Source organism: Arachis ipaensis, chromosome B9, assembly GCF_059453495.1.
Source record: "Arachis ipaensis isolate K30076 ecotype BB chromosome B9, ASM5945349v1, whole genome shotgun sequence".
NCBI lineage: Eukaryota > Viridiplantae > Streptophyta > Magnoliopsida > Fabales > Fabaceae > Arachis > Arachis ipaensis.
The window spans coordinates 142,529,988-142,557,397 of record NC_142444.1 but is presented as its reverse complement, the minus strand read 5'-3'; the positions used below and the strand labels follow the sequence as shown (position 1 = coordinate 142,557,397).

General features: G+C 31.7%; 1 protein-coding gene, 1 long non-coding RNA gene and 1 other non-coding gene across 5 annotated transcripts; 2 read left to right on the top strand and 1 right to left on the bottom strand.

Moving 5' to 3' along the window:
* Positions 1–14,476: 14,476 nt before the first annotated feature.
* Positions 14,477–14,550, top strand: TRNAR-UCG (transfer RNA arginine (anticodon UCG)). Its single transcript has one exon. It is a non-coding gene; the product is annotated as a tRNA-Arg (tRNA).
* Positions 14,551–14,690: 140 nt separating this feature from the next.
* On the top strand, positions 14,691–17,824 carry LOC107617889 (uncharacterized). Its single transcript, XR_002353270.2, has 5 exons — positions 14,691–15,012; positions 15,523–15,710; positions 16,094–16,194; positions 17,069–17,157; positions 17,758–17,824. It is a non-coding gene; the product is annotated as an uncharacterized LOC107617889 (long non-coding RNA).
* On the bottom strand, positions 15,377–27,146 carry LOC107617888 (transcriptional activator DEMETER). Of its 3 annotated transcripts, XM_088499706.1 has the most exons (21): positions 26,931–27,146; positions 26,318–26,504; positions 24,506–25,194; positions 22,398–23,867; positions 21,960–22,316; positions 21,381–21,471; positions 19,907–21,260; positions 19,748–19,827; positions 19,516–19,600; positions 19,325–19,416; positions 19,187–19,255; positions 19,029–19,065; positions 18,822–18,904; positions 18,112–18,534; positions 17,500–17,536; positions 17,350–17,407; positions 16,991–17,130; positions 16,833–16,898; positions 16,609–16,723; positions 16,487–16,525; positions 15,377–15,852 (listed from the first exon to the last, which is right to left on the bottom strand). In XM_088499706.1, the coding sequence occupies exons 2-21, from the start codon at positions 26,338–26,340 to the stop codon at positions 15,740–15,742; spliced, it is 5,421 nt and encodes a 1,806-aa protein (XP_088355832.1). In that variant the 5' UTR covers positions 26,341–26,504; positions 26,931–27,146; the 3' UTR covers positions 15,377–15,739. The 3 variants fall into 3 exon arrangements, 2 of the variants coding, with proteins under 2 accessions (XP_088355832.1, XP_016175251.1); XM_016319765.3 differs by lacking the exon at positions 26,318–26,504 and having other exon boundaries at positions 26,931–27,068; XR_015899844.1 differs by lacking the exons at positions 15,377–15,852; positions 16,487–16,525 and having other exon boundaries at positions 18,822–18,903; positions 19,027–19,065; positions 26,931–27,092.
* Positions 27,147–27,410: the final 264 nt, after the last annotated feature.

The window sequence follows — 27,410 nt, the reverse complement described above, 5'->3', positions numbered from 1 at the left end:
GTATAAAGTCTTCTCTTCAAGAATATCTTGTTGTGAAGTGACTTGACTTCATATAATTTGGTGAGAGCATCCCAAATTTTCTTTGCTGTCTTTTTCTCTGCTACACTTGATAAAACTGAATCAGCTAGTACCAAGTGTAAGTTTGCAACAACATTATTGTCCATCTCCTTCCATTTTTTATCTGTAATTTCAATGGGTCTACCTTCAATTGCTGCCACGCAATTGTCTATTCTCATAATGGCTTTTATCTTCAATTTCCATATGAAAAATTACTCCCACTGAATTTTTGAATTTCATACTTTGCTGCCATTTTTTTTAGACGATTAGTCACAGCGGAAAAACAAATATTAATCAGCAACCTTTGGCTCTGATACCACTGTTAGGTACCAGACAAATGACACAACAAAATATAGAGATGAAAAATTAGAAATTTGTATAAAATATGGAAACAATTGAATAACCTTCTTTGAGAATTACAACTTCTCTCTGTCACAAGGAGATTACAATAACACTCTCTCTTGACAAAAGGAGAACACACTTCTCTCTCTATATATATAGAAGAAAATTACTCAAAGAAATATTATGTTATTCTATCTGAATGACTTGATTGAAATGAATTAAAGAAAAATTCAATTTATAGGTGAGTCTCTTCAATATGAACCATCCGTCAATTAGAGGTATATAATTTTTCTCTTTTTCAACCATTAAAATTCTAAAGTTATAAACTAGGATTGTTTATTACCTTTCATTTTATTTAGTTATTATTTATTTATTTATTTTCTAAAATTAGCTTTACTAATTTTTACAGTAACCAACCAGCAGGACTGCATTAGAACTTTTTTTAAATAAATTGAAAAAAATAATAGGAAGCAGGAGGAGGACAACATACCTGAAGGGAGGAAGGAGGCAGTTCCGGCGACACATGGAGCAACAACGACAACAGTGGCGGTGACAATGGCGGCAGGAGCGACGAAAATGGTGGCGATAGAGCGACCAACGCAATGCAAGGAGTCCACGCAATCTTTAAACGCCGTTGGTGGTGGCCGACGCTGGTGGAGGAGTTGCCAAAGGTGGTTTGAGAAGGAGAGAGAGAGAGAGAAAGCGAAAGAGAGTAGTTCAAAAATGAGGGTGGAGATATTTTTTATTCGAATGTAAGGCAAGATTACTGTCAAATTTACTTGCAGCTAAATTTGACGGTAACGTTTTGCAAATGACCAAAACACAGCATGTAATACCCTACCACCCAGAACTTTACGCTTAAGTCGTAAAATAGAGGTGGCAAGGTATTACGACTTCTAAAAAATTAAAATAAATTCTTATAATAGTAGAAAGAATATAATAGACTAGGAGCCTTGAAAAATGGGTAAAACAAAATCGCAAAATGAAAAGCGCCATACTCCGGAAATGGAACAACTTGCGTGTGAGACAAACTATAACTATAAAACGTAAGACAATAAAAGTAGGAATCAAAAGCGATAGGTATCAAATAACAAGCTCCTAATTCAGTCTGCGAAGTCAAGGCTGGCCGGAGAATATTTACATATATATACATATCCAAAACCCAAGATGTACATAAACAAAATCCTGTCTCTCCATAAACCTCTAAGAGGATCAAAAAGAATAAGTTATGTGGAGAGAAAGCTAAGTACGTGTATATACATCACTGCACAACAAAATAACACAGTAACCACTTCTCTTCAGGTGACCAGACGCCTAATGAGATACCTTTCGACCTCCATCTGAAAAATAATAACATAGTATGGAATGAGAACCGGAGGTTCTCAGTATGGTAAATGTGCCCACATAGTTAATATAAAAGGTCTCGGGAAAGCCAGAGGCATTCCTAGAACTTCGACACTTAGATTTCAGCTTAAAAATTCAACTAAACCGGAAGTTAGGTAAGTTGTCTAAGGAATTCTAGTTCTGAATCTAATCTTAACTTAACATTCTACTTTCTGCCACTTCTAATCCTCTGAATCACTGGTGGAACAACCCTCGTCATTCCTTTGCCAGACACGGGGCCTCTTAATTACATAGACAAACATTACAGACAAGGAAAACATAAATAGAGAAGCAATTACAGCAAGTAGAACAAGTAGCAGATAAGCAGAATTTAACAGTTAAGCAAACTAAAACAATGCACACCCAAACAAAGCAAACAAATGCATATGATGTATGCATGTCCTATGGCTGATGAGTCTCATCTGTCGGTTATACAGTCAACCCGACATGTCTTGGTAGTTAACCATTGGACAGTCCCTCTGTGCGCGCATCCCCAAGCTCAATAATATTCCATGGAGTTAAACTCCAAGCTCAAATATAATATTCCATGGAGTCACACTCCAAGCTCAATAATGTAGTATTCCATGGAGTTAAACTCCAAGCTCAATAATATAGTATTCCATGGAGACGAACTCCAAGCTCAAGTATAATATTCAATATTCATATATATATGCATGCCCATGGGGGAATCCGGGGAGTTAAAGTGCCCGGTCACAACTTGCGACGGAGGGTCAACAAATAGTCTCAAATACACAAGCCACATAATAATCTCTTTCCCTTTTAAAATATTACCTCCAATCAAAACTCCAATTCTTAAAGAAACTTTGGCAATATCTCCTCTAAAACTCAAATTTCTGCCACCCTTTAAGGTCCCAACTATCAAACCAAACACCTCTCAGTCACTCAAATCATTACTATAAGAATGATATTATTATTATATTTATAATATCTGAAGTAAATTAATATAATATATATATAATAATAAGGATAAACTATAGTGGACGTCTATGCATAGTCTTTAGTGAATAATAATAATTGATATATATGTAACTTAGTACCAAAACATAAACCGTCTTTCATTTCCATACTTTATAATTAATAATAATAATAATAATAATAATAATAATAATAATAATAATAATAATAATAATAATATCAACGTAGTGTAATATAATAACAACAATGATTTTATAATACTAGGGAGCAAAACTATATAAGTTTATAGTACATGTAATACTCATGATAATTATATCCAATGTTTTATAATAATAATAATAATAATAATAATAATAATAATAATAATAATAATAATAATATGGTTTTGATTAAATTCAAATTATTATAAAATTAGTTCAATTACTAATAATAAAAATAATTTTCTAAAAATAAAGAATTCTAAATTTATAAAATAAATTATAACTTATTTATATTTATATTTTTAAAATTGAGGGTCGCTACACAGCATTGCACTAATTCGGATTACCAAATTCGCCGATAATAATCGCGTCATTTTTTTTTCAATTATTACCGACGAATTTATCGTCGAAAAATCAAATCCAACAATAATTTTTTATCCGATGAATTTATTGTCAATTTCAACGATAAATTTATCAATAATATCTGACGTTAAATCTAACCGTATTTAGCGTTTTTTTTTTGTTGTGCATATATTATTCCAACAAAAGAGAATTTAAGAAAAAAAGAAAAAATAAAATATCTTAATTAGGGAAGACAATTAAATAAAACCTATAGCATATGGTAAATAGTATTAGAAGGTTCTATAATATGCTTATATATAGATAATTATCAACTGCGGAACTTTGTCATTTGTTTATTTGGTTGACTATCTGCACTTCTCTAATCATATAATTTGATGATCCAACCTGATTACCTGAATTTTGTACTACCTGTAACATGTTCCATTATTATTAAAAAGTGTTTAATTAGGGGAAAAATATTACTTTTCTGTTCAAGTGAATTAGTTAGGAGTGATATATAAATATATAGAAAATTATATGGTACAGATCTAAATCTGTACAGATTTAAAGATTTGCTTACTTAAATCATACTTTCTAAAGCCACACTTTTCACTTAAAACCGTAGCTCTTCACAAAGAAAAGCGTCACCTAATGGAAAAAAGTAAATTAGAAGATTTAAGAGAAGAAATAATTAAGTTATCAAAATTAATAGATCAAAAATTAATGATTTTAACTAATGTTAACTGTAATGACACCGAATTCTTAAAATCAATACAAAATGATTTTTCTCAAAATCTTTATTTTACTATAAGCTTTATTGAAGGACTTCAAAAACCTGAAAAAACTTATTTTTTCACACGGAATTTCTAAGAAATTTTATCATGGAAATGATTCCCCACATCTTTATCATACTTTTAACCCACAATTAAATTCTATAGTAGATATGCTTGAAGAAATACTAGTATCCATAAAATTTTAAAGAAATAAGGAAAAAGAAAATCCAAAAGAAGAAAAATTTCAAAATATAATCAACATAACAGATTTAAAAGTAAAACCACCACTAAAATTATGAATATTGAAGAAAAATTAGAAGAAGTTACAATGCTTTTTAAACAATTAAAAATGGCTCAAGAAAATAATATTATGGAACATGGATTTCAGATAGAAGAAGAAATAGTAAATTCTGAAAATATAGAAAATGAAGAACACATCCTAGATTATTCAAGTGACGAAGAACCAGCAATTCCAATACAAGTAAAAAATGAAGCTGGAACATCTAGGGATAATCAATCTCAATTTAAATGGGAAACAAGTTTTGATAATTATGCTTTTAAAAAAGGGTTTATAAATAAAGATTCAAAATATACAAAAATACCATCAAAATACGTTCCTAAAATCCAGGAAATGGAAGGAGAAAGAATGCTCGATTTAGACTGTAAAACGAATGAAAAAGAAATTTTCGAAAACTTGTTGAATTCCTTCTTATTAGAAGCCTTTACTAATCCAAAACTTAATGAATTATCTGGAAGAGACATTTGGAATTACATAGGGTTTCATACTAAAGGAGCTATAAGAGATTATATGACATCAATAGAAAACCAAATAATAGAAGAATTAGCAACAAAAATAACAGCTTATGATAAGATATTATATATAATGATGATTCTATATAAAGAATTTTTTGGAAAAAATATTATAGATCATAAACAAGAAGTCTATAATAAAGAATATCAAGAAGCAAAAAACCATTTAGCTAACATTCACATATATGATCTATGTAATGTGGAGTCTTATATATGTGAATATAGAATACATTATTACAAATTAAAAAAAGAAGATAAAAATCATTATCTTAGTATGTATATAACAAAACTTCCATATCCTGCTAACGAATTTATTATGGGAAGATTTATAAGAGAAATAAATAGAGGAACAATTGAAAATAATTTTGGTGGAGCAACCTCTGCAATAAGAGAGGAAATAAAAGAACGTTGCATGCAAGAAGCAACTCAAAAAAGATTTGCAAATATAATTAGAATTTGCTGTCAGGATAATGAAGAGATACCTCAAAAATATGGTCTTAATAAAAATTTTCAAAGAAAAAGAAAATATCAATTTAGAAAAAGAAAATACTATCCAAACTGGAGAAAAAAGAGGTATTTTAGAAAAAGAAATAACAATGAAAATAAGAGACAAAAAAGTGATTATTGCCCAAATAAAAAAGAAAATTGTAAGTGTTGGTATTGCCAAGAAGAAGGACACTATGCAAATGAATGTCCGAAAAAGAAGGATAAAAAGGATCTTACTAAACAAATAGAAATTGCTAAGTCTTGTTTCATGGAACCTTTAGAAGAATCTGATGATAACTTAGACTATATTTTTGAATATGTCTCGGAAACAGACTCAGAGACTGAGTAATAATGCTACATTTATTACTATAAAAATAACAGAAAAATTTATAAATGCTTTCATAGATTCTGGAGCAACACAATGCTTTGCTAGTTCAAATATAAAACTTGATTGGAAAAAACTAAAGAAACCATTAAGAGTTAGAATAGCTGACAAATCAATACATAAAATTGACCAAAAAGCAGAGATGGTTGAAATTTTTATTCAAAATTATAGGTTCATTGTTCCATCTATATACATGTTAGATTCTGGAATGGATTTTATTATAGGAAATAACTTTTTAAAGCTATATCATCCATTCATTCAAGAACTAACATATATAGTTTTAAAAGCTCCACACGATTCTTCAATAAATCAAAAATCAAAACGTATAAAAATACCGACTACTACTATAGATAAGATCTTAAAATTTAAAATATTTTCTATATTAGAGACATGTTATTTAAATTTATACTTTCAAATAAATATCCCAAAAATTAATCTTGAAATAAAGATAGAAGAACTTTTGGATGAAATTTGTGCTGAAAATCCTTTAGATATTAAAAATACAAATAACGAATTAGTAAGCATTAAATTAAAAGATCTGACAAAAGAGATAAATGTTCCAAATAAAATTTCTTATTCCGCAAGAGATAGAGAAGAGTTTTCATTAGAATGTAGAGATCTTTTGGAAAAAGGAATTATAAGATTAAGTAAAAGTTCTCATGCGGCTCCAGCCTTTTATGTCGAAAACAATAATGAAATTAAAAGGGGAAAACGAAGAATGGTTATTAACTATAAGAAGATGAATGAAGCAACTATTGGTGATGCTCATAAACTTCCAAGAAAAGATTCTATTTTAGAAAAAATCAAAGGAGCAACTTGGTTTTCATCTCTTGATGCAAAATCAGGATATTGGCAACTTCGTTTAGACGAAGAAACAAAGAAATTAACTGCTTTTACTTGTCCAACAAAAGAATCAACAAGTGTGTTGCTCTATGAATGGAATGTATTGCCATTCGGATTAAAACAAGCTCCAGGTATTTATCAAAGATTTATGGAAGAAAATCTAAAAGAGTTAAATGAATTTGTTTTAGTGTACATTGATGATATACTAATTTTTACAAAACAGGATAGAGAAGATCATCTTCAAAAAATTATTAATAGTTTTAGAAAGATGTAAAGAAAAAGGATTAGTTCTTAGCAAAAAGAAAGCAAGAATAGCAAAACAAGAAATAGAGTTTCTTGGATTAATTCTATCCACTCAAGGAAAGCTAAAACTTCAGCCAAATGTCCTAGAAAAGGTAAATTTATTTCCTAATAAAATAGAAGATAGAAAACAATTACAAAGATTTTTAGGGTGTATAAATTATATTTCTGATCAAGGATTCTTAAAGAATATAACAGAATACACTAAAAGCTTATTTCCAAAATAAGTACTAAAAAAGAATGGAAATGGGATGAAAAAGATAGTATGCAAATTCAAAAGATTAAAGAATTATGTGAAAAACTTCCAGAACTTTATATTCCAGAAGAAAATGACTACTTAATAGTAGAAACAGATGCTTCAGACATAACCTGGTCAGGATGTCTAAAAGCTAAGAAAGCTATAAAAAGTTTGGAGCAAGGAAAAGAATCACTAGATTCTAAAAATTCCCCAAAGGAATTACTTTGCAGGTATATTTCAGAGACTTTTACTCCAACAGAACAGAGATATACCACTCATGAAAAGGAAACTCTAGCAGCAATTAAATCTCTTAAGAAATGGAAAATTGATTTACTACCCAGAGAATTTACATTAAGGACAGATTCAAGCTACCTAACAGGTTTCATACGATATAATTTAAAAGTTGATTATAATCATGGACGATTGGTAAGATGGCAATTATTTTTGTTACAATATCCAATAAAAATTGAATATATTAAGGGTGACAAAAATGTTATTGCAGATACATTAACAAGAGAATGGAGTTCGTCTACAACGCATTAGATCAAGAAATTCAGAAATACGAACAAGAACTCGAAAAATGCAAGCATTGTCAGCAAATAAGGACACAGATCCAATCCCTCAAGAAGGCCATCGAAGCAATGAAATCAACACAACAACCAAAACCATCAGAGCTCAGCCAGCTAAGCGTGGTGGACAAATCAGGTGAAGAAAAAATTCCAGAAAATAAAACAATTGCTGAAATTATCAAAAAATCCACCCAAGATAAAAAATATTATGTAATTTATAATGGCCCCATGAAAGGAGTATATGATGCCTGGGAAAAAGCAGCACCATTTACACATCAATCAAGGACAATTCATAAAGGAGGGTTTTTAACACTGGAAGAAGCAAAGGAATCTTTCAGGGAATATGAAGCTCTTCATCCAGAGCAAACCCTAAAAAGAGCAGATAAAGCTCCAATTCAAACCCAGAGAACAGGGATAATAAGAAACATTCCTACAAGGGCTGAAATCAAAGAAAAGAAAAAAAGGTCTGTAGATCAAATCTCAGAGAAACCATTAATATAGTCCTCAACTGGACTGAAGAAAAAAGAGCAATTTTGGGATATTATCCTATTGCCAAAGAACAGCTAACAAAGCTGGTTATATTTCCAGATGCATCCCCATTGGACACCTATCAGTTTTTCCAGTATGGATTAATTGATACAATTTTAATTTTTAATGATCTAAAAATTATTAATGAGTTTCCTGCAGGATTCGTTGATGCAGTAAAGAGATTTAAAAATATGATTGACAACGTAAATCCAAGGGATATATCCCTAAAATTTACGAACAGTCAACCTATTTTTAATGAAGAAGAATGCTTGGTTCCAGTACACCAAGTAATATTCATGTCTGTCTTCCCAGGAAATTTTCAACCAATTGATCAAGTTCAAGATTTAACAATCTACAGTCATGAAGGAAGGCTAGCCAGCACACTAGCAAGGGTCTTCGAAAGAACTCAAAAGATAACAAGGGAATCTCACACAAGAATTAATTATAAAAGCAGAAATACTTTGCTTGTGTCTAGTAAAAGGAATGAAATTGAAGAAAGAGAGATGAGACTCTTAGTGGAATTTGAATCAGCATTCTACAACTTATCTGGACTCTTAGAAAAGCTCCCTGAAGGGATAAAGAGGAATCTCTGCTATTTGATAAAAGACAGAGAAGACCACAAGTGCCAGCTATGCGTCTCAGAGTTATCTGAAGAAAGCAATAATAAAACGGAATCAACCCACATGATAAAGGAAGAAGACAACGCATCTGAAGGACACATAATGAAAGAGGAAGACAGCACATCTGAAGCATCTCTCAACATTATTGCATAGTGACGTAAGCGCTTAGGTCATAAAGCACCAACAATGTAGCTGGTGCAAGATAATAAACAATGACGTAAGCAATGACGTCATAAGAAGGGTAAGGATGGGAATTGTCCATCAGACCCAACCATTATAAATAGGTTGCTTAGGCAATTGTAGAATCATCAGACAATAGGAAGCAGGAGGCTAAGAGTACTCATATGCTAGGAGAGCAAGGAGGAAGCAGCCGAGGCGATTCTATAGTCTGAGGAAGAATTCCCTTAGGGAAAAATAGTTCTAAACTCCCCTCTGGAGTTAGTATCTACAATCTCCCCTCTGGAGATAAAAACCCCTTATGTAAAATATACTAAATAAAGGAAGTTTTTCTCCAGAAAGGTATATCTTCATTCTAGTCTTTCAATTATGAATTATTTAGAAAGTTTAGAATTAACAGAAGAATCGGATTATTATAGATTAACTGCTTTATTAGATAATGAAAAGCAGGCTGTTCTAAAAACAGAATTAAATCTCAAATCAAATGAAAATTTTAATAAACAAAATCTTTTAAAAGAAGTTTTTAACAGAAAAAATATAATATACTATGGAAAAATTCAACTTGAAGCTCCTATAAAAATAAAATCTGCCAATGGAGAACTTGAAATAGCTTTGATAAATAATGAAGAATTGAGTAAACAGATTGAGAAAATTAAGGATCAACAAAAAAGATCTAAAATTGGATGGATTCATATTAGTACTATACAAGTCTTAATCAAATCTACATATATGAAAGGAATTAATTCACCAATAAGTTTAGCAATCTGTGACAAAAGAATTACTGATGACCCAATAGATCAAATAATCGGAATTGTTCACGAAAATTTGGCAAACGTAAATGTTAAATTTAATGCCCATCTTGGATATGCTATACCTTTATCAACTGAAAATCTTGGGAGATCTATAAGTTTGGCTTATAAATTTCATAGAAAGAATCTAATGGAACAAGATGATGAACCATTTTCAATTACATATGCAATAAATGATGCTTTAACAAATAGCCATCATAGTATAATATTTAAAAATAGAGAAAGAATTTATGTCGATGAATTATTTCAGAAAATTGTAAAAACAGAAATACCAAAATATAAAGCTATTGAAAACTCAGTTTTATTATTAAAAGAACCATCAGAAAAATTGGTTTCATCAAATTTTCAAATAAGAGAATCTAAAATTAATAGCCCTTTAAGTTTATCTAAGTTAAAGATTGAAGAAGAAAATTCTGAAATAAAAGAATTAACAAAAAAGGTCGAAAAATTAAATGAAACCCTAAATACTAAATTATGACAATAAATAAAGAAGAAATATATGTAACTTATCAAGATAAGAAACAAGAGCTCTTTGAAAGAGAAAATCGTTTGAATTATTTGTAATTTTCTGAAATAAATCAAAGAGCATTTGAAGCTCTAAAAACAATCTATGAGAAGTTAAAAAGAGAAGTTGAAGAGTTAAAAAAATTAATAGAATCTCTAGAAAATAGTGATGAAGCGATGATAGAATTTGCAGAAATTCTAAAATAAATAATGAAGCATGCAAAGATTGAAAGACCAGAAAATAAAATAAAAAGAAAAAGAGCGAAAAATTTAAAAAGTAAAATAAAGGAGTATAAAAGGGAATTAAATAATCTTCAGATCGAAATTGATGACCTTATAATAAAAAGGATAGAAATAAGAATAAATATAAACAAGTTGGAGTTAAACTTAAAAAATTTATAAATGCCTGGAAAACCATATTATGACTTAAAAGAATTAAAGCTGTTGAAAGAAAAAATGGAGAGTGAGGTTGAAAAATTAAAAAGATATTTAGAAACAACAGAAAGTGTAGAAATAAAAGAAGTTGTTGAAGAATTGGGAAAATATATTCAAGAAAAAGACAAACAGATAAAAAATTTTATAAACAATAATCCATGCAAAAAAGACTATTATAAACTAAAACAAGATTGAAAAACTATAAAAATCAGAATTATTCAGAATTATAAAAGTAACATTTTCAATTCTATACAAATTATAAACTTATTCGAAGTAAAATATGAAGAGTAAAAATTGGTATCAGAGCCAAGTTAACGATTAAGGGTAACACTTTTTCTTTAAGCAACACTTTTAGTGACACACTTTTCAGCCACAAAAAGACAAAAATCTGTACACCCACATCTGTACACTATATGGCCCCTAAATATATTGGTCAATGCAAATTCGCTTTATAGATTACCACCAGAGCCCAAAACCCTTGCTCTTTATGTAAAAACTTCTATCCATTATTAAAAACGGAAATGTTTGGTAATCAAAGAAAACGAAAATGTTTGGTAATTAAAGAAAATCAATAAAAACAGTCATAACTTGTCTTATTTAATATTTATTAATTATTACGATAATTAATTAATGTTAAATAAGACAAATTTTAATTATTTTTTTGTCTACCTAATATTACCTATAAAAAATTAGCCACCAAACGAATTACTAATAAAAAATAAATATTAAAATATAAATTATATATTAAAAATAAATTAAACAATATTTATATTATACATAAATATATAATAACAAATTTAATTATTGATTTTTTTTGTGCATTTAATATTTATAAAATTTTAAACGTACAAACCACTTTTTTCTGTGATCTCTTTAGACTAAGCTTCTTCAATGGTCTTCACTCTTCATCATCATCACTCATATATCTAACACACACGCGCACAAACATATATTAGATTAATCAATTTAACTTTGATGCATTGATTAGCAGTATTACATAGGTTAAAAGCAGTAACAGATCCAAAAAATTTTAGTAATAGAATAAAAATAACAATATATTTACATATTTAAAATTTAAAATATATTAATTAATTTTTTAATATATTGTATAATATTTTATTTTAATAATAATAACATTTTATTAAATATTTTATATCTATAAAAAGTCATTTTTATTGATTATTTTTTATATAATAAAAAATTATACCTTAATATTTAAAAGAATCTTTAAAGAGCGTAACTTAAATAGACTAACTTCGATTTTTAATATAATTGTGTGAGGAGATAATAAAAAATTGTGTAAAATATAAAAATTAAAAAATCAAATAAGTCACAATGTCTTTATATATAGTTATAGACAGTCTTTTTTTTATTAAAGGGTAAAGTATATTTTTTGTTTGACAAAAATTTTAAAAATATCCTTAAATTTTTATTTTGTTTCAATTTTATTCCAAAAGTTTTCGATTTACATCAAATATATGTCTGACGGCTAATTTTTCAAAAAATTTAAAACCAATTCAACAACAGTTTCATAAAAACAACGCTCAATACAAACAAATCAAGCATAATTTTCATACATTATTATTAGATTGGTCTTAAATTTTTTGAAAATTTAGCCTTCAAGGGTATATTTGATGCAAATCGAAAACTTTTGGGACAAAATTGAAATAAAATAAAACTTAAGGGTATTTTTAAAATTTTTACCAAACTTTAGGTATAAAAAGTATACTTTACCCTTTATTAAATTATTTTTCAAATATTTTTTATTATTTAATTACTGAATTGACACTCTATAATATTTATGTTATAATTTTTTTTACGGAATTAACTAATTTTTTAAGCCAATATCGGCTATTTTTTAAAAATTAATCTATTTATCTTAAAATCTAAATCTAAAATTATTAATCTTTAATTCTAAATCTTGAATTATAAACCTAAACACTAAAATAGATTAATATTAACTAACCAAAAATTATTTTTTATACTTTTTTCGAAATTTCTATAATATATTCATCTTTATCAATGTATTATATTTAATAGTATAATTTTTTTCACACATAAATAAAAAAATTTTAAATGTAGGGGCAAATATATTATTGTAATGAAAACATTACAAATATATTTGTTATTTTAAAATTCAATGGGGGCAATTGATCGACCCTTATATAGGTGGATTCGTTCCATGTTTAAAGCATTAAATTTTGTCATCTCATAATTTTATATCTCTGTATATTGGATAACAAAAATGTTTATTAACAAAAAATTAGTTAAAATAGTCAAAATTTATTTTATTAGTATTAATTAATTATTATTAAAATTAATAAATATTAAATAAAATAAATTTAATTTTTTTTAACATTTCTGATTTGATAACATATACTTATATTGAGACTGAAATTACTTTTAAAAAGTTGGGATATTTGAAGAATTGAAGATTAGATATATATGTTAATGTTACTCAATATATATATATATATATATATATATATATATATATATATATTTTAAATTAAGAGTAAGAATTAAACTCTAAATCTCTAAATAAAAATGAAAAAATTATGCTATTTAAATTATAATTTGTTGGTATATTACTGTATTTTTTTACTTAAGTTTATGACATGCATGATATTGAAGATTGAAATTGAAAGTTTTGAAAAGGAAAGGGGAAAGTGTTCCTTTTGTGGGCAAATGGTGGGAAAGACGAGTTTGTCCTTGCCGAAATAGGAAAGTTGGATGATTAAAGGCCAGCTGGACAACATGGTTTGCTTATCACAAATCGTACGGACAAATTAAGAATGGTGGGACCCACGATAGGGAAATGAAGGACTATGATGGGATTGCATGATGATTTTGTAACATGAACATAGGGTTTTGGGGCCGCTTTCTCGTGTCATCATTGGATAATCTCGCATTTCAGAATTTCCAGTCTTTCTTTCTTTCTTTTGTTAATCACTTCCATTTCTTTGATTTCTTTTTCTTTTTATAATAACAACTAAAACTTTTAATTCTTATTCATTCTATGTAATTAATAGAGACCCATTTGCTTCAATAGAATTAATCGTGTAAGAAAAAATAACTTTCCGCTAATTATAATTATGGTGGTTATTAAGCTTTAATAAGATTTAAAAGGTATAGTTAGAATTAAAGTAATATTTTTTATTTGATAGTATTTTTTAATATGATTACATTTTTTATTTTTAAATTAAAAAATATAATTTTAATAATTTTAGCTATATTTTTTAAGTATGTGAAAATTTAATAACTCTCATCCAAAATAGAATGCACATCAAAGAATGGTTAAATTGGGATTTAATGTGGAACATAGTTCTTTAGAAAGCGGTCCAGGGAATTCTTAATTTTGAGTTGGCTTTCACTCAATAACCATGATTACCGTCCAAGTTGTGTGAGAGTTAAAGTGGTTAAAACTTAAAAAAGTTATTCTTAGATTTCAGATCCCGATAAAGTTCAAGATTTTTATCTCCTACGTAGAGTTATACCATTAGTACTACACTACTACTATATAATAAGGATCATTTTAACATGTTTATTTCTAACTAATTACGCTATAGGTTAGGTATGAATGGCCTGAATAACTCAGGATAAAAAAAAATTTTTGCTGCTTAAGAACATATCCTATAAAAAATAAAATTAATAAATAAGGTTTTTAGCAGGGTTGATGTTGGGTCAATCTTAGATTTATTCTATGAATTAAATTATCTACCTCAACCTATCAATCAGAGACCGCATAGCGCAGTGGATTAGCGCGTTTGACTTCGGATCAAAAGGTCGTGGGTTCGACTCCCACTGTGGTCGCTGTTTTCTGTATTTTTATTTTTTCTCCGCTTTCCCACGGTATATGGGCTTCCTCGTTCGGTCTTGGTAACGAAAAAGGGTACAAACAAAAAAAAGAGGAACAAAAAGTCATAGGTGCGAAGCGGAAGGGCGCGAGATTAGTACAGTGGGTTTTTAAAAAAAAAAGGAGGGAAGAGATAGCGGTTAACTTAGGCTGTCTTTGTTCCCTGGAATTGAGATTCAGATGTCTACAAATATTTTTGTTTAATTTTTTCGATTTTAAATCTATTTCTCATTCTTAATTTTTATATTTATCTTTGACACAATATAATACGCTCAGTCTTAAAAGCTCTCTTGCTGGCTTTTCTGTGTGTGTCTAGCACCTTCCCATTCACAAACCCTAATCTCTCGCATTTCTTCATTCTCTTTTTCTCGCTTTACCTTCCACGGTGCTACGGAAAAAGAAATCTCTTCCAATTCCAGGTATATGCCACGTTCATTGTTTTTTCATATATCACTGCTATCAGTTTTGTTATTATTATTATTATTGTTGTTGTTGTTGTTGTTGTTGTTGTTGTTGTTGTTGTTGTTGTTTCTCTCGTTTTGGTATATTGTTGAGTTTGGATTGATTTTTGGAATATGTGCCAACTGCTGAGTGATTCTAATCTATTTACAGATGAGTGAATTTACTCCGTGTAAAAATAACATTTAGTAGTGTGTATATGGATTGAGCTGATTAGCTGAACCGAACAAGACTACTAAACCAAGCCTTAATAATTGAAATTGAGATGCTTTTCTGTCAATTGAGATATGTTCTATCAACTTTTACTAAACCAAGACTGCTTCGTTTGCTGGAATGAGTTTCTGAATTCTGATTGTTTTCTATTCAATGAATTCTTTTATTGACAATTGTGCAATAATTACAACTGCATTTGCTATGATGTCAACATGTTTTAAATGAATGTTCTGAGCTTGAATGGAGATGATATACAGGTCAATCCCCCTGGGATTTTGTATCCTAAATGAAGACCTTTCTACCTCGTTTATGACATGTTCTTTATTCATTTGAGGTTAAAGGAATGGTTAAATTTGCAAAGGCATGATGATAAAAAATCTCCAATTGCTTGGTCAGCAATTCTCCCTTGTCTTCAAAAGTTGGTTGCCACTATTAACTTTTGCTGGTAAGTTTTTAAGTAACATGATCTGACATTCACGTTTTCGTTTTTTTGGCCTTTGTTAATCTGCTTGCTGGAAAGTGCAACCGGGCCCTAAGAGGGCGTGGTGCTCGTGTTTGTTGATCGAATCCCCTGACACAGACAAATCCTGAAATCAAGTATAAAATTGTTAATAAGCAAAACATAATTGAACATTGATATGTTGTATACTACTACCCTACTACTACTATTACAACTACTCCGCCCATAGTGTCAAACATTTGACTGAAGGATATTATGGAAATGAGAAATGCTTCTTGTACACCAGCATTTCTGTTAATATTATGATAGTCTTTTTATCATTGTTTTTTTTTTCTCATTTCTTGACCTGACTTTTTGACATTTGACAGGTTTATGAAAATTTTGCTGAACCTAGTCTTAGCTTAGGCCCGTTTTTCCCTGGCGAGTTGGCTTCAGATGCAGATTTGGTTGTTAATTGGAAATGAAAGAGGTAATGTGATATTAGTTTATTTACAGCATGTTCATTGTAAACCACTCCTCTTTCTTTCACTTCTACAGATCTATACCTACCTACCTTGGATGTAAACTGTCTTTCAATAATAAATAATTTAGGTTCGATAAATTAAATTAATAGATCATGTACTTTCATTAGAAAGGAAATGCTCTCCCCATACTCCCAGAGGAGGCAACCATTTAAAAGGTTTCAGTCTTTCTCTCTACTATCAATGTGTCTAGTGTGGTAAAAGATGATGGAGTGTGAATAGTTCAGGTAGTTTACGTACCTCTCCAAAAGCACTGTTGAATTTCTTGGGTTGAGAGCCCTAGTAGACATTAGTAATTTTGGTTAGTAAAATTTTACCTTGTACAATAAACTGGGTTAGAATATCTATGTGCAGTATTCAACCTTTAAAAATTGACGACACAGAGGTTCCAAAATAAACAGTTCTTCTTGCCAAATTCCATATCCATGCCCTAGGGATCTCAATGGGCTGAATGCTGGATGCATGATCCGCAAATAACTTCATGATAATAAAAAGGATCATAAACCTTGTTGGCAAACAGCAAAAGTAAAATAAGTGTAGACTTGTTAAGGTAGTTTAATTATCAAGTAAAATTGATTATACATACCTCATTAACTTGAAAGTAAGTTCCATTCAGTGGAAAGCTTCCCCTAGTTGCTGTCCTACATGGTATCTATATTGGAATCATCTTTATATTAGTTATTAAATAAAACTAAAGGCAAGAAAATAAAGCTTCATGTTATCTATTCATGAATTGATATTTACCAGAATTGTTCCTCTGACTGTTTGTGAATTTGCTTCTCTAATACTGTTGCACGAAAAACATGTCTCGTCATTGCACAGATTGGTTGAGTCTTGGGATATGCACCTTCTTTCTGGTGGTTCAATAGAATTTGCAGTTTCACCTAATGTTCAGTGTCATAAATTTGGATGTAAGTAGATTATCGTATTATCTAACTTCAACCTTGTATAATAATAGTAATAGGTATGCTTCACTTAAATTCCAATTTGACTGTTTAGATGTATTTGCTCATTGGTATTAGAGTATAGTATAGTAAATGAGGTAGCTTTTAGTGAAATTGCTTATTTTCACTATTGAATTACGTAAATAGTCTTCTGCTAACCTGGTGTCCATATTGCAAGGAGGTATGGACTTGGGTCATCAGGTTCCCGTTTATCCATCTGTATATTTTATTAGAAAAATAAACTCTAATAAATAAAAACTTCATAAACTTCTTCCGTCCTTTTTTAGGGACTAAGGAAGGTTAACTGACCTTCTCCAAAAGAGGGTGTGAGTCTGGAAGTTCATATCTGTATCAATCCATAAGGTGTAAGAAAGCATCATTTAGAATTTCATTTGAAACCGATTTGTCACATAATACAGAGAATCAAGGCATTTACTTCACGTATACGTATGCAATAAATATAGTGGTACATTCCATGTAGTAAAGCTACATAGAAATCATGTTTCCATTTCTTGAGAATGGGGAGGTGTTGCACAACTTATCACTTGTATTTATACTAATTAACAGATACACAAATGATTTGCATTGCCTAAGTGCTTAACACACACAATCATTCAAATGAAGGTAAAGATCTAACTTTGTTTAGTGAATGCACAGATACACAAATGATTTGCATTGCCTAAGTGCTTAACACACACAATCATTCAAATGAAGGTAAAGATCTAACTTTGTTTAGTGAATGCACTTACCTTTGGATGATTGTTGCTGCTTAGTGTTTACAGCCAAGAATGCTATTTATTGATGTTAAATTGCTTTATAGGTTGCTAGACTTTATAAAATGAATAATAGTTCAGGTTTCTAGTTAGATTTGTTAGAATGGCACGACTTATGTTGTTGCAAGCAACTGCAGTATTTACTTACACTTGGTGTTCTGTTCTTAGCCGATTTACATTCTTCAGTTTTGGTACAGGGATAGTAGCAGACAGTGGATCCAAGGCAACTAATGCCTTAGACATGTCTCCTTGATTGTATTCTTGAATGCAATTCTGTACATTATTTGCAAACTCTCTTTGACTTAGCTTGATGGTAGGAATTTCATCAGGATCCTCAAAGAAGTCCTCAATGTCACTTTCAATTGTCTCCCACTCTTGTTCTGGTGTTGCTGGTTCTTCAATGATTGGTTCACACTTCCCATTTTCAGGACCCACTTCTTTGATCAAGTTGATCTCAGGGAGAGGTAGTATCACGGGGTTCATATTGATTGAAGGGTTTCTCTCAGATGTAATGGGAACATGCCTACTTGTGATGCGTTTTTCTTCTGGTCCAGGCAAGGCAAGCCGTGCACTGTGCTAAAAGGTTTAGTCATCTTACAAAAAATAAGTGGCTAATGCAATGAATACTAAACGTTACTATAAAGAAGAATTCATATTTAGTGCTTTGTTGGTTTCTGCTTTCTATTCTATGGTTTGTTTGTTATTACTTATTAGCCTGGATTTATTTGAATGAAAAATTTTATAGGCTTAAAGTTGCAAAGATGTAGCTATTTATAGGTTTTGTGACTGACTTTGTCTCAAGTATGAACTAAATATTTTGTGGAGTATATAATGCGTGTGACATTTTGAATAGCTAACCTTGCGAAAGCACTTGCAAAATGTCTGCACTCAGCTCGCATGGGGCATGCATTACAATTTGGTCTACTCTTTGTGCAAAAAACCTGTATGTTTGGAGCATGATTTACTTTAACCTCTTCTCCTGCTTATGAACCAAATCTAGTTCCAAAAGTGTATTTATGCCTTTAACTGAAGGTTGGAGCAAAAGTGAAAATAAATTATGCATACCTTTCCAAACGTAATCATTTGGTAATGCAGCTCATACCTACATTCCAGTTATAGATATGTTAGTTATTCTAGCCACTGCAGTTGCATGGTTATTTTTGCCAAAATTGTTCACATTTGATTTTCTATTAATCTAAACTTTGGGGGACTCAAGATATTACAAGGTTTTTTGATCAAGTTTGCATAGTCTGGGCCACAGATACTTCTGAATTGACTCCAGAACTGGATACCTGCATGGCACAGTAGTTAGCTGTTTCTGTGATATGTTTCTCTGTATACAGTTGGCACAATATACTTACAACTCAAGGAGGTGTAACTGAAGTGATTCCGGAAGTGGTTGGAGAGGGACCCATCCAAGTCTGACTGCTATTCTTCCTACGTTGGTGTCAACCTTCAAGACATGGTTCATGTTAACATGTTATTGTAACCCATTTTAGTGATTTTCTTTGGCTTGTAGCAATGAATGGATTTTATTTTCAAATAAACTTACTGGGAAAGCAAGATGATGAAGTGTTAGAAGTCGTACACACTCCACACTTTTCAACCCCAATCCTCGTATGCTTAGTAGATAGTCTCTACAGTTTACATTGTATATGGAAATGCCATAGAAAGAGAATGTGCAAGGTTAGTTTGCATTATATGCTACATGAGAAATTTCTCAACAGGGATTGGGTGCAATGGCAAATGGTAATTTAAGAAATGATGAAATTAACATGGCTTACTTTGCTTTATCTGCGGGAACATATCTTAACCATTCAAGATCAATGCTGCCGTGTTCATTAACCAGTCTATTGAGGAATTCCTGAAATATAATAGAAGTTATTTGTCTAAGATATGTGGCCAAAAAGCAGCATTGTACAAGCTTGATTAGTTAAACACACCTTGATTCGTTCTGCTAGCATGTTATTCATCCCTCGTTCTTTAATAGTGTCAGATATCTCTTTAACTGGAGCACATCTTACTGCTTCATAGTCCAGTGAATCCATTATATCTTTACTCCTTTCAATTGTCCTATTTGCTTGTACCTCCTTTCTCAGTTCATCCCAATTCTCTGAATGCTCAGGCTTCACTTTCCTTGCTTTTGATACCTTGAGTTTGCTCTCTTTATTAGGACCATGAAGATACACTTTTCTCTGTGGGTTTGGTTCAGCACTACTATTATCTGAACACACTTGCCCCTTTCCACTGTCAACATCCTTAGGGATACTGCAGCAATCATATGTGACATCATCTTGCCTTCTGCCCAGTATCAGAGAAGTATTTAGTGCCTCTGTACAAGGCCTGCATTCTGCTGGTAAAATTTTTGGACCTACAAGGTGATGATTTGCTAAAGGTTGCATGCAACTCATATGAGATTTAGATTGAGAAATATCATGTGTAAGGACTGGATTCTTGTTTAATGATACACGAGGGCTCATTGTTGGCAACGCTGGAGACTCTTGTGTTCCATTTTCATACTGCTGCCGTGTGGGTTTATCTCCACCAACTCCTATTTCTTTAATGCCAAATATCCTATAATTGGTGTCATGGCATTCACTGTGCATGGGAACATTTTCCAGACAAGAAGACTCATCACCATATGTTTGAAAAGTCTTCAGCAACTGAGTGTCTGTGTAATGTTCCCCATAGTCATTAGAAGAAACTGGAGGTAATTCATTTTGTAGATAACTAAAGATGGAGGGATGATTGAAAGCTGATTTGAAATTGGGACTATTTTTTCTGTCTAACATGGAACTTTGTTTTACATTTTCAAATTGTTGCACCCCATTTACACTATTGTAAAATTCCCGAAACATAGGGGTACTCCCTGCCTGTAAAGAATTTGTTGCTGAAATTAAAAATTGAGTCTTGCTGGGTTCACTACCACTGCTAGGGCCTTCTGATTCTGAATTGGATCCTGAGCAGGATCTAGTTCCTCCAGTGCCCTGAATAACTGTGGAATCAAGAGAATCTTGTGAGGATAAGAATTCTTCCTCTGAGCTCTGATTGTAAGGATTTATACTTGACATTTCATTGTCTGTCCGAATCTCTCTTGTAAAATGAGGTGTCTGAAAGCCAAGCTGGTAGGTTGGTTGTCTTAATATTTCTCCTCCAAATGATATTATTGTTTGATGAGGATATACCATGCAGAGTTCTGGTTCTTCAGGTGTTTTGTGTCTGCCCGTAACATCATTTAAACCCTTGCAGCTATTTGACATAAGAGGAAACCTAGCTGCAAGGGACATGAAGGCAGAGCTGCAAAGAGAGGAAGAAAGTTTGTAATGTTTTATTAATATTGGCAAACAGCATATATTTTAAAAAAAAATGGTGAAACATCTTAGGTGATCAAGTTCCTGTTGCTGATTTTTAACATACCTTGAAAGATGGTCTGAAACATTCTGAGTGAGAAAAACACCTATCACTGAGTCAACAACGGATCCTTTCCACTTTGAAAAGCGTCTATCTCCTGCGGGCATATATGTAGACATGTAGTTGACTTTTTAAATATATGCTGACAGGTGAACAAATTAGAAATCAAGTATTTTAACAAGTTATTAGATCCTCGTTTTGCTAGTTGTCCTATCTGGGTGTCAGTATCTGCTGCCTTGCCTTAGAGTTGTTACTGAAAATATAGATGATTTTCTTGTGTGCCTAGTAATGCTTTGCTTATTTTTCTTCCTTCGTGACAAAGTTACTGTTGAAGGTATTGTAATCGTTAATCCTGTACAGATAGATTATCCTATTTTTAGCCATCTTAACTCTGTCTTCCCTGCCTAAACATATCTGAGCATTTATTACCTTTTTTTTAAAACTTCAAAGCCAATTATCCTCACCCATGGATAAGAAGAGGCATTTAAGTATAATATAACTTACCAATTTAAGAATGGTGTTGAATTCATATTATTCAAAAAGCTATTTGTTGCTTGGTAATTAATGTTCTAAAATTATGTATACCTTGAACAAGATGCATCCGTGCAATGAAGGAGTCAGCTCGTCCACGAAACACATTTCGTTCCTCTTCCCACCATTTCTCCTTTTCCTTGTCTGTTCCTTCAAAGTCTTCACTTCCTTGCTTGCCCATCAATAGTTTCCAGGTTCTCTCTGTTTCTGGGTCAAGGTCCACTTTCGGTCTTGGTTTCTGTTTCTTCACAAATTGAGATTCTTGGTAGGGTATAATTGAAGCATCTGGCATGTATGGGACAAGTGCCTTTTGTCCTTCCGTTTCTGATATGTTGCTGTCCCCAAGGCTGAGATTGTTTAGTTGGTTAGTTATGTTATCTATCAGGGTGGAACCTATCTGATATGATTCTCCTGAAAATAAAACAGATGGTGATCATTATATCATGTAAAGTGCTGCTGAAAAATTCTCTTCATTTATAAAACATGCATTACCTGATATGACAAAGAAATCATCAGTGTTGGTTCCAATATTTTGCTGATTTAGAGCTCTATTACTCTCAGTAGAGAAAATTGATGTATTTTTAGACTCAGATTGACATCCATTTTTCTCTTCTATTCTGGATTTTTGTGTATCATCTTTTGACATTGTTTGGCAGGATGACCTTCCACGTCCTTTTGAAGGGAGTCTATTTTGAGATCTTTTCCTCTTTGGAGCTTTTAAGAAAGCTTTTGCAAGACTTGCACCTTCAAACTTTTCATTCCCTGGTAAAATCTCTTGGCACAAGGAAGTACTAAGTGCATTTGTGGCTGAGTCATGTTGGTTCTCAATGCGTCTGCAATATTTTCGCTTGGAACCCCTCCCTTTAGTGGAATTGGAGGGAACTTTAGACACTAGCTGAAGGTTTTTCTGACAAGTTAGTTCTCCGATCTTCCGAGAATTTTCAACACATGCTTCTGATTGAAGGGCAAGGTTGTCAATTTCTTTTGCTCGAATATATTGCTGCATGCATCCATTATGTCTTTCCTTGCACATATCGGAATTCCTTTGAGCTGAACCTTTCTCAGTGACTGTAAAATTTGCTATCTGCTGTTCTTCTGCAGTTGCTGACATGGCAATGGATAGGTTTCTTTTTGATGAGAAAGTAGTAGTTAGCTTTTGGTTCAGCAAAAGGTTGATATCATCTGTGATTCTGGGTTGTTGGTCTTCTACTGTAAGCTTATCCTGCTGGCTGATTGGCAACACTGAGCTTGCATTTGCTCCACTGAGCATCTCTGTGGCCTTATACTCTGAAGTGCTATTGAAGTCTTTCTCATTTCTTTTGCTGATATCCAGCTGACAGACTATTTTTCTTTGGCTTTCATTTCTACTCTCTTCTATGTCAAAATTTAAAGCTTTCCTGCAGGATTTTGTAGCTACAACAGTGGAATCAAAGGTTTCTTTTATAAGATCAGCCTGTGGCGTTGCTGCAGCTTTTGCGACATTCTTCTTTCTGGCTCCATATTCCTTAACCTGTCTTTTTCCTGTTGCAGGGTTTGGATTTCTTTTAGGCTTGCTTTCTACAATTACCTTTGGCCTGTGTTTTCTTCGTTTAGGCACTCTCTGCTCAGGTGTCTTGTTTAGGTCAAAACCCAGGTCAATTCCCTTCTCACAGATGTTGTGAGAACCATTCTGATCCCCATGTGGTGCAGAAACTACAAATGATGTATCGACAATTTGTTGTACAAGCTCATCACAGTATTCCTGAGTTTCATTCTCTCTGGACAAAGCCATATCTTCTTGGTTGCCTTTCTCCTGACTGGTGCTTTCAGCTATTGTGTCATCGGGAACTGTACATAACTGGTACAAAAACTTAAATTGATCCATTGTTTCTGCTATTGAGTGGAGAGAGCTGGTAAAAGTACCAGTTGCATCAGCTTCTCTTAGTGGCATGTTGTTCATATTATACTTAGGGTAAGAATCACCTGTGGAAGCAGTTTTTATCATCACCAATCAGTTGCTGAAATCATAATCTATGGAAAAAGATATTTAGTCAGTCAGTCAAAATAAATGGATTTATTGTGTTTAAGTTTGCAAACCTTATCATAGTTTCTTATTGCTGCTTACTAAGTTGCGTGAGGGATATCCAATTTCAGGCTTACAATGTGAAGAATAGAAAAAAAACAAAACTATTGTTTGCAATCGTTGTCTATGCTTTTAAAAGTTCATGGTTAAGGTCTTGATAATTCAAAGAACAATTTCTTTCATAACTAGTTTAATGAACATCAAATGTCTCTTGGGTTTACAAGTAAAATCAGATGCTACTGAATTGTGGATCCCCCCCCCCCCCCCCTCTTCTTTTCCTTGTATTGCAGCCAAAGCTTAATTAGTAAGTTACCATAGTAGTGAATTTGCTTGAATTACTCATTATCAATTCATTTATTAATTTGACAAAACTGTTACAATTGTATGGTTCTGTGGTCGTATATGACATGCAACTGGATCATCTAATATTCTGATTCAATTGTTTAAGAGTTGGTGTTTTTGAATTAAAGTAACATAAGAAGTTAAGGTTGTGACCCTGAAGATTGATTTTGAATTGTGAAAAAAAAAAAGTATTTACCCTGGGGTATCTCAGAGAAGATGCCCATCCATTGGTTTGAATCTGAGCTGTTGAGCAAACTATTTGAGTTGCTTCCATTAAATTCAGAATTCTCATTTGGAGTTGCAAGTCTGTTTGGATCTTTGTAAATGATGCCTGAAGCTGAAAGGATATTACACCTATGTACACCTGCATAGGAATTTGTTACATCACTGGTAGCCTCATGATGAAATTTTGGTAGCAGTGGATTTCTCGCTGCCATGTTAACGCTCAGATTCAAGTTCCTGTTAGCAGAAGCTATATTTGTTGCATTATTCTTCACCAGAAGCTCCAAGGTGTTACTGTTTAATCCACTGCTCTCATAGTTACATGCCTGTGTGTATGAGCCTGCTATGTGATTGAGAACTCTGCTTCTATTAGTTGAGTTTCCATCAACACTGCTGTACTGTCCAATTTGACCTGTTTGCACTGTCAGATTGAGATTCTGATTTGGTCTATTACAATGCAGCAACATCTCTTTCATGTCATCTCTTCCACTTACAGGAAAGTTTTGAAAATTTCCTCTCAATTGGTTCACTGGATAGTCTGATAACATTTTAGATCTTATTGGATTGAGTTTCTCAGGAGAGAGGGGTACCCATGCGTTTTCTATTTGAAATTTTTTCTCATCTTGACCCAAAAGCCGTTCTTCAAAGTTCATTATTGAATATCTGCAATTTAGAAAAAAGTTTGCAATGTTATCTTTCTTTCATTTGTTCAGGTTGATATCTGCATAATTTATAAGGAAATATATTCTGAACATGGAGAATATATTATCTATAGCATTATTGTTAACATAGGATAAAATTATAACAGGGTTGATAGTTAAATTAGTTCCTGGAAGATAAAGTATTATTCAAATTCGTTCCTAAAAGATTTTTTTAATCAAATTGGTCTTTCAAAGATTACGAATTAATCATATCTGTCATTCAGTTACTCCACTCATAACTTCCGTCAATGATTGATGATGTGAAATATTATCTGATAGCTTACATGACACATAACATGTTCAATTGGACGTTGACTAAATATGTTTACGAAAATCTATCAATTTAGTCAATAGGTTATATTGGGAATAGAATTTTCATAATTGGAAAAAATAACTAAATAAATTTTTATAAACATATTTGATCAATATCTAATTAGACATATCAGATATTATATATGTTATCAATTAATGTTTTACAACAATCTTTAAAGAAAATTGTTAATGGAGTGACTGGAGAACAAATATGATTAATTCGTAATTTTTGAATGACCAATTTGATTAAAAAAATCCTTCAAAGATGAATTTGAAGAATATATTATCTTCTAGTGACGAATTTGACTATTAACTCAATTATAATAACATAGATAAAATTTATGTTTGGACGAGGAGGGATCATATCAAACTCATTGTTCATCTTTCGTAAGACATATCTCTTATAGTTGGAAACCATGAGTACAAATTAAAAATAAACATTCCAGTGAAACGACACTCATAACATATAGGGAGGATGGCCAATAAATAATGATATTGCGTAAAAGGGTAGAGATAAACCAGGAGATATGGCAGGACAAAGAATCATAGGTGATGAATTAACCACTTTAGATTCTGCATTATGTATTTCATCAAATCAATAAACAGCATAAACAGGTACAGTTCTAAGTTCTAACAAACAGTCACAGCATAAAACATTTAAGAAATGTTTTATATTAACAGTAGAGATCATTTGTTTCACTATTGACAAGCTGGTGATGGATCTCAGCAGGAAAAAAAAAAAAAAACCAAAAATCCCCAATTGAAAATCTTACCTGCTATTTTGTTGCCCACTCATTTGGATAAATTATAGAGCTTTAATATCTCAATGGAACAGGAAAGAAAGCTGCAAAGTTTCAAGACTTCTTCTGAGCTATTTCTAACTCTATTCTACCTCTTGCTAGATTTTGTCATGCAAATCCAGAGTTTTCTGTTTCACCCCATTGTCTCTCTAATTCTAACCTGCCAAAAATTTGTTCAACACTTTCCTCACCATAGCTACAGCAATAAATAATATTACATATCTATATAATAAATATCATAATAACCCCCCCCCCCCTCCCTTTTTTTTCTCTTTTTCATGCATGAATGATTCAGTTACCTGCTTTGAATGCTGAAATAAATGACTTGAAAAACATGGAAATGCTGAATGGAAAATGGAAACTAAAAGTAAAAGCACAGGTATCCAGCCTACACTACCAAAAGAAGATTTTCTTTGTGTGGCTATGGATCTGACTATGTTGACTAATTAAAACCCAATTTAAATACATGGGATTTTGGCACAATGGAGGATGATATAAAGAATCTTCAGAATCTGTGAAATGAAGGTTACAAGTAAATGCTTGTAATTTTGTTTATTGTGCACTTTAATTATATGATCTTTTGTACCTCAGCTCTTCGATCTGTGCGTGTGCGTTAGATAGCCGCAGTGAACGCTTCACAAGGCAGAAAGGTAGTCAATGCTGGTATAGAAACAGAGCGAGCCTTTCACAGTAAGAGAGAGAATTGGGAAGGAGAGGGAGAGAGAGAGAGAGAGAGAAAAAAAAGTACATGGTAGTTGGTGCTCCCTTTTTTTAAGTTAGGCGTTCACACACACTATTGTTCAACGTGAAGGTTTTGACTTAGGTGTGGAAACCTAAAATCAAGATCTTGGTGGTCTTTACAAAAAAATATAAAATAATAATATAAAATGACTATTTTATCCCTTTTTTTGTCTCATCTTCTCCAGCAGCATGTACGGCACAGAGTGTGGCATTGGGTGCTAAGACAATGGCTCGAGCCAATTTTCTTGCGATGCCGGCATAGCCCATGATGACAAAACGCAAGTATTTTTGGTTTGGCCTTTTTTTTCAGCGTGGTCGTGTTTAT

What these genes read in the sequence shown, in the direction of transcription:
- LOC107617888 (XM_088499706.1), bottom strand. Translation starts at nt 26,340, where the DNA reads ATGAGTGGGCAACAAAATAGCAG. An exon ending in TTCATCATCTTGCTTTCCCA is followed by an intron (nt 19,417 to 19,515) that starts GTAAGTTTATTT and finishes CATGTCTTGAAG; the next exon opens with GTTGACACCAACGTAGGAAG. An exon ending in CTTACTTTCAAGTTAATGAG is followed by an intron (nt 16,724 to 16,832) that starts GTATGTATAATC and finishes ATTATCATGAAG; the next exon opens with TTATTTGCGGATCATGCATC.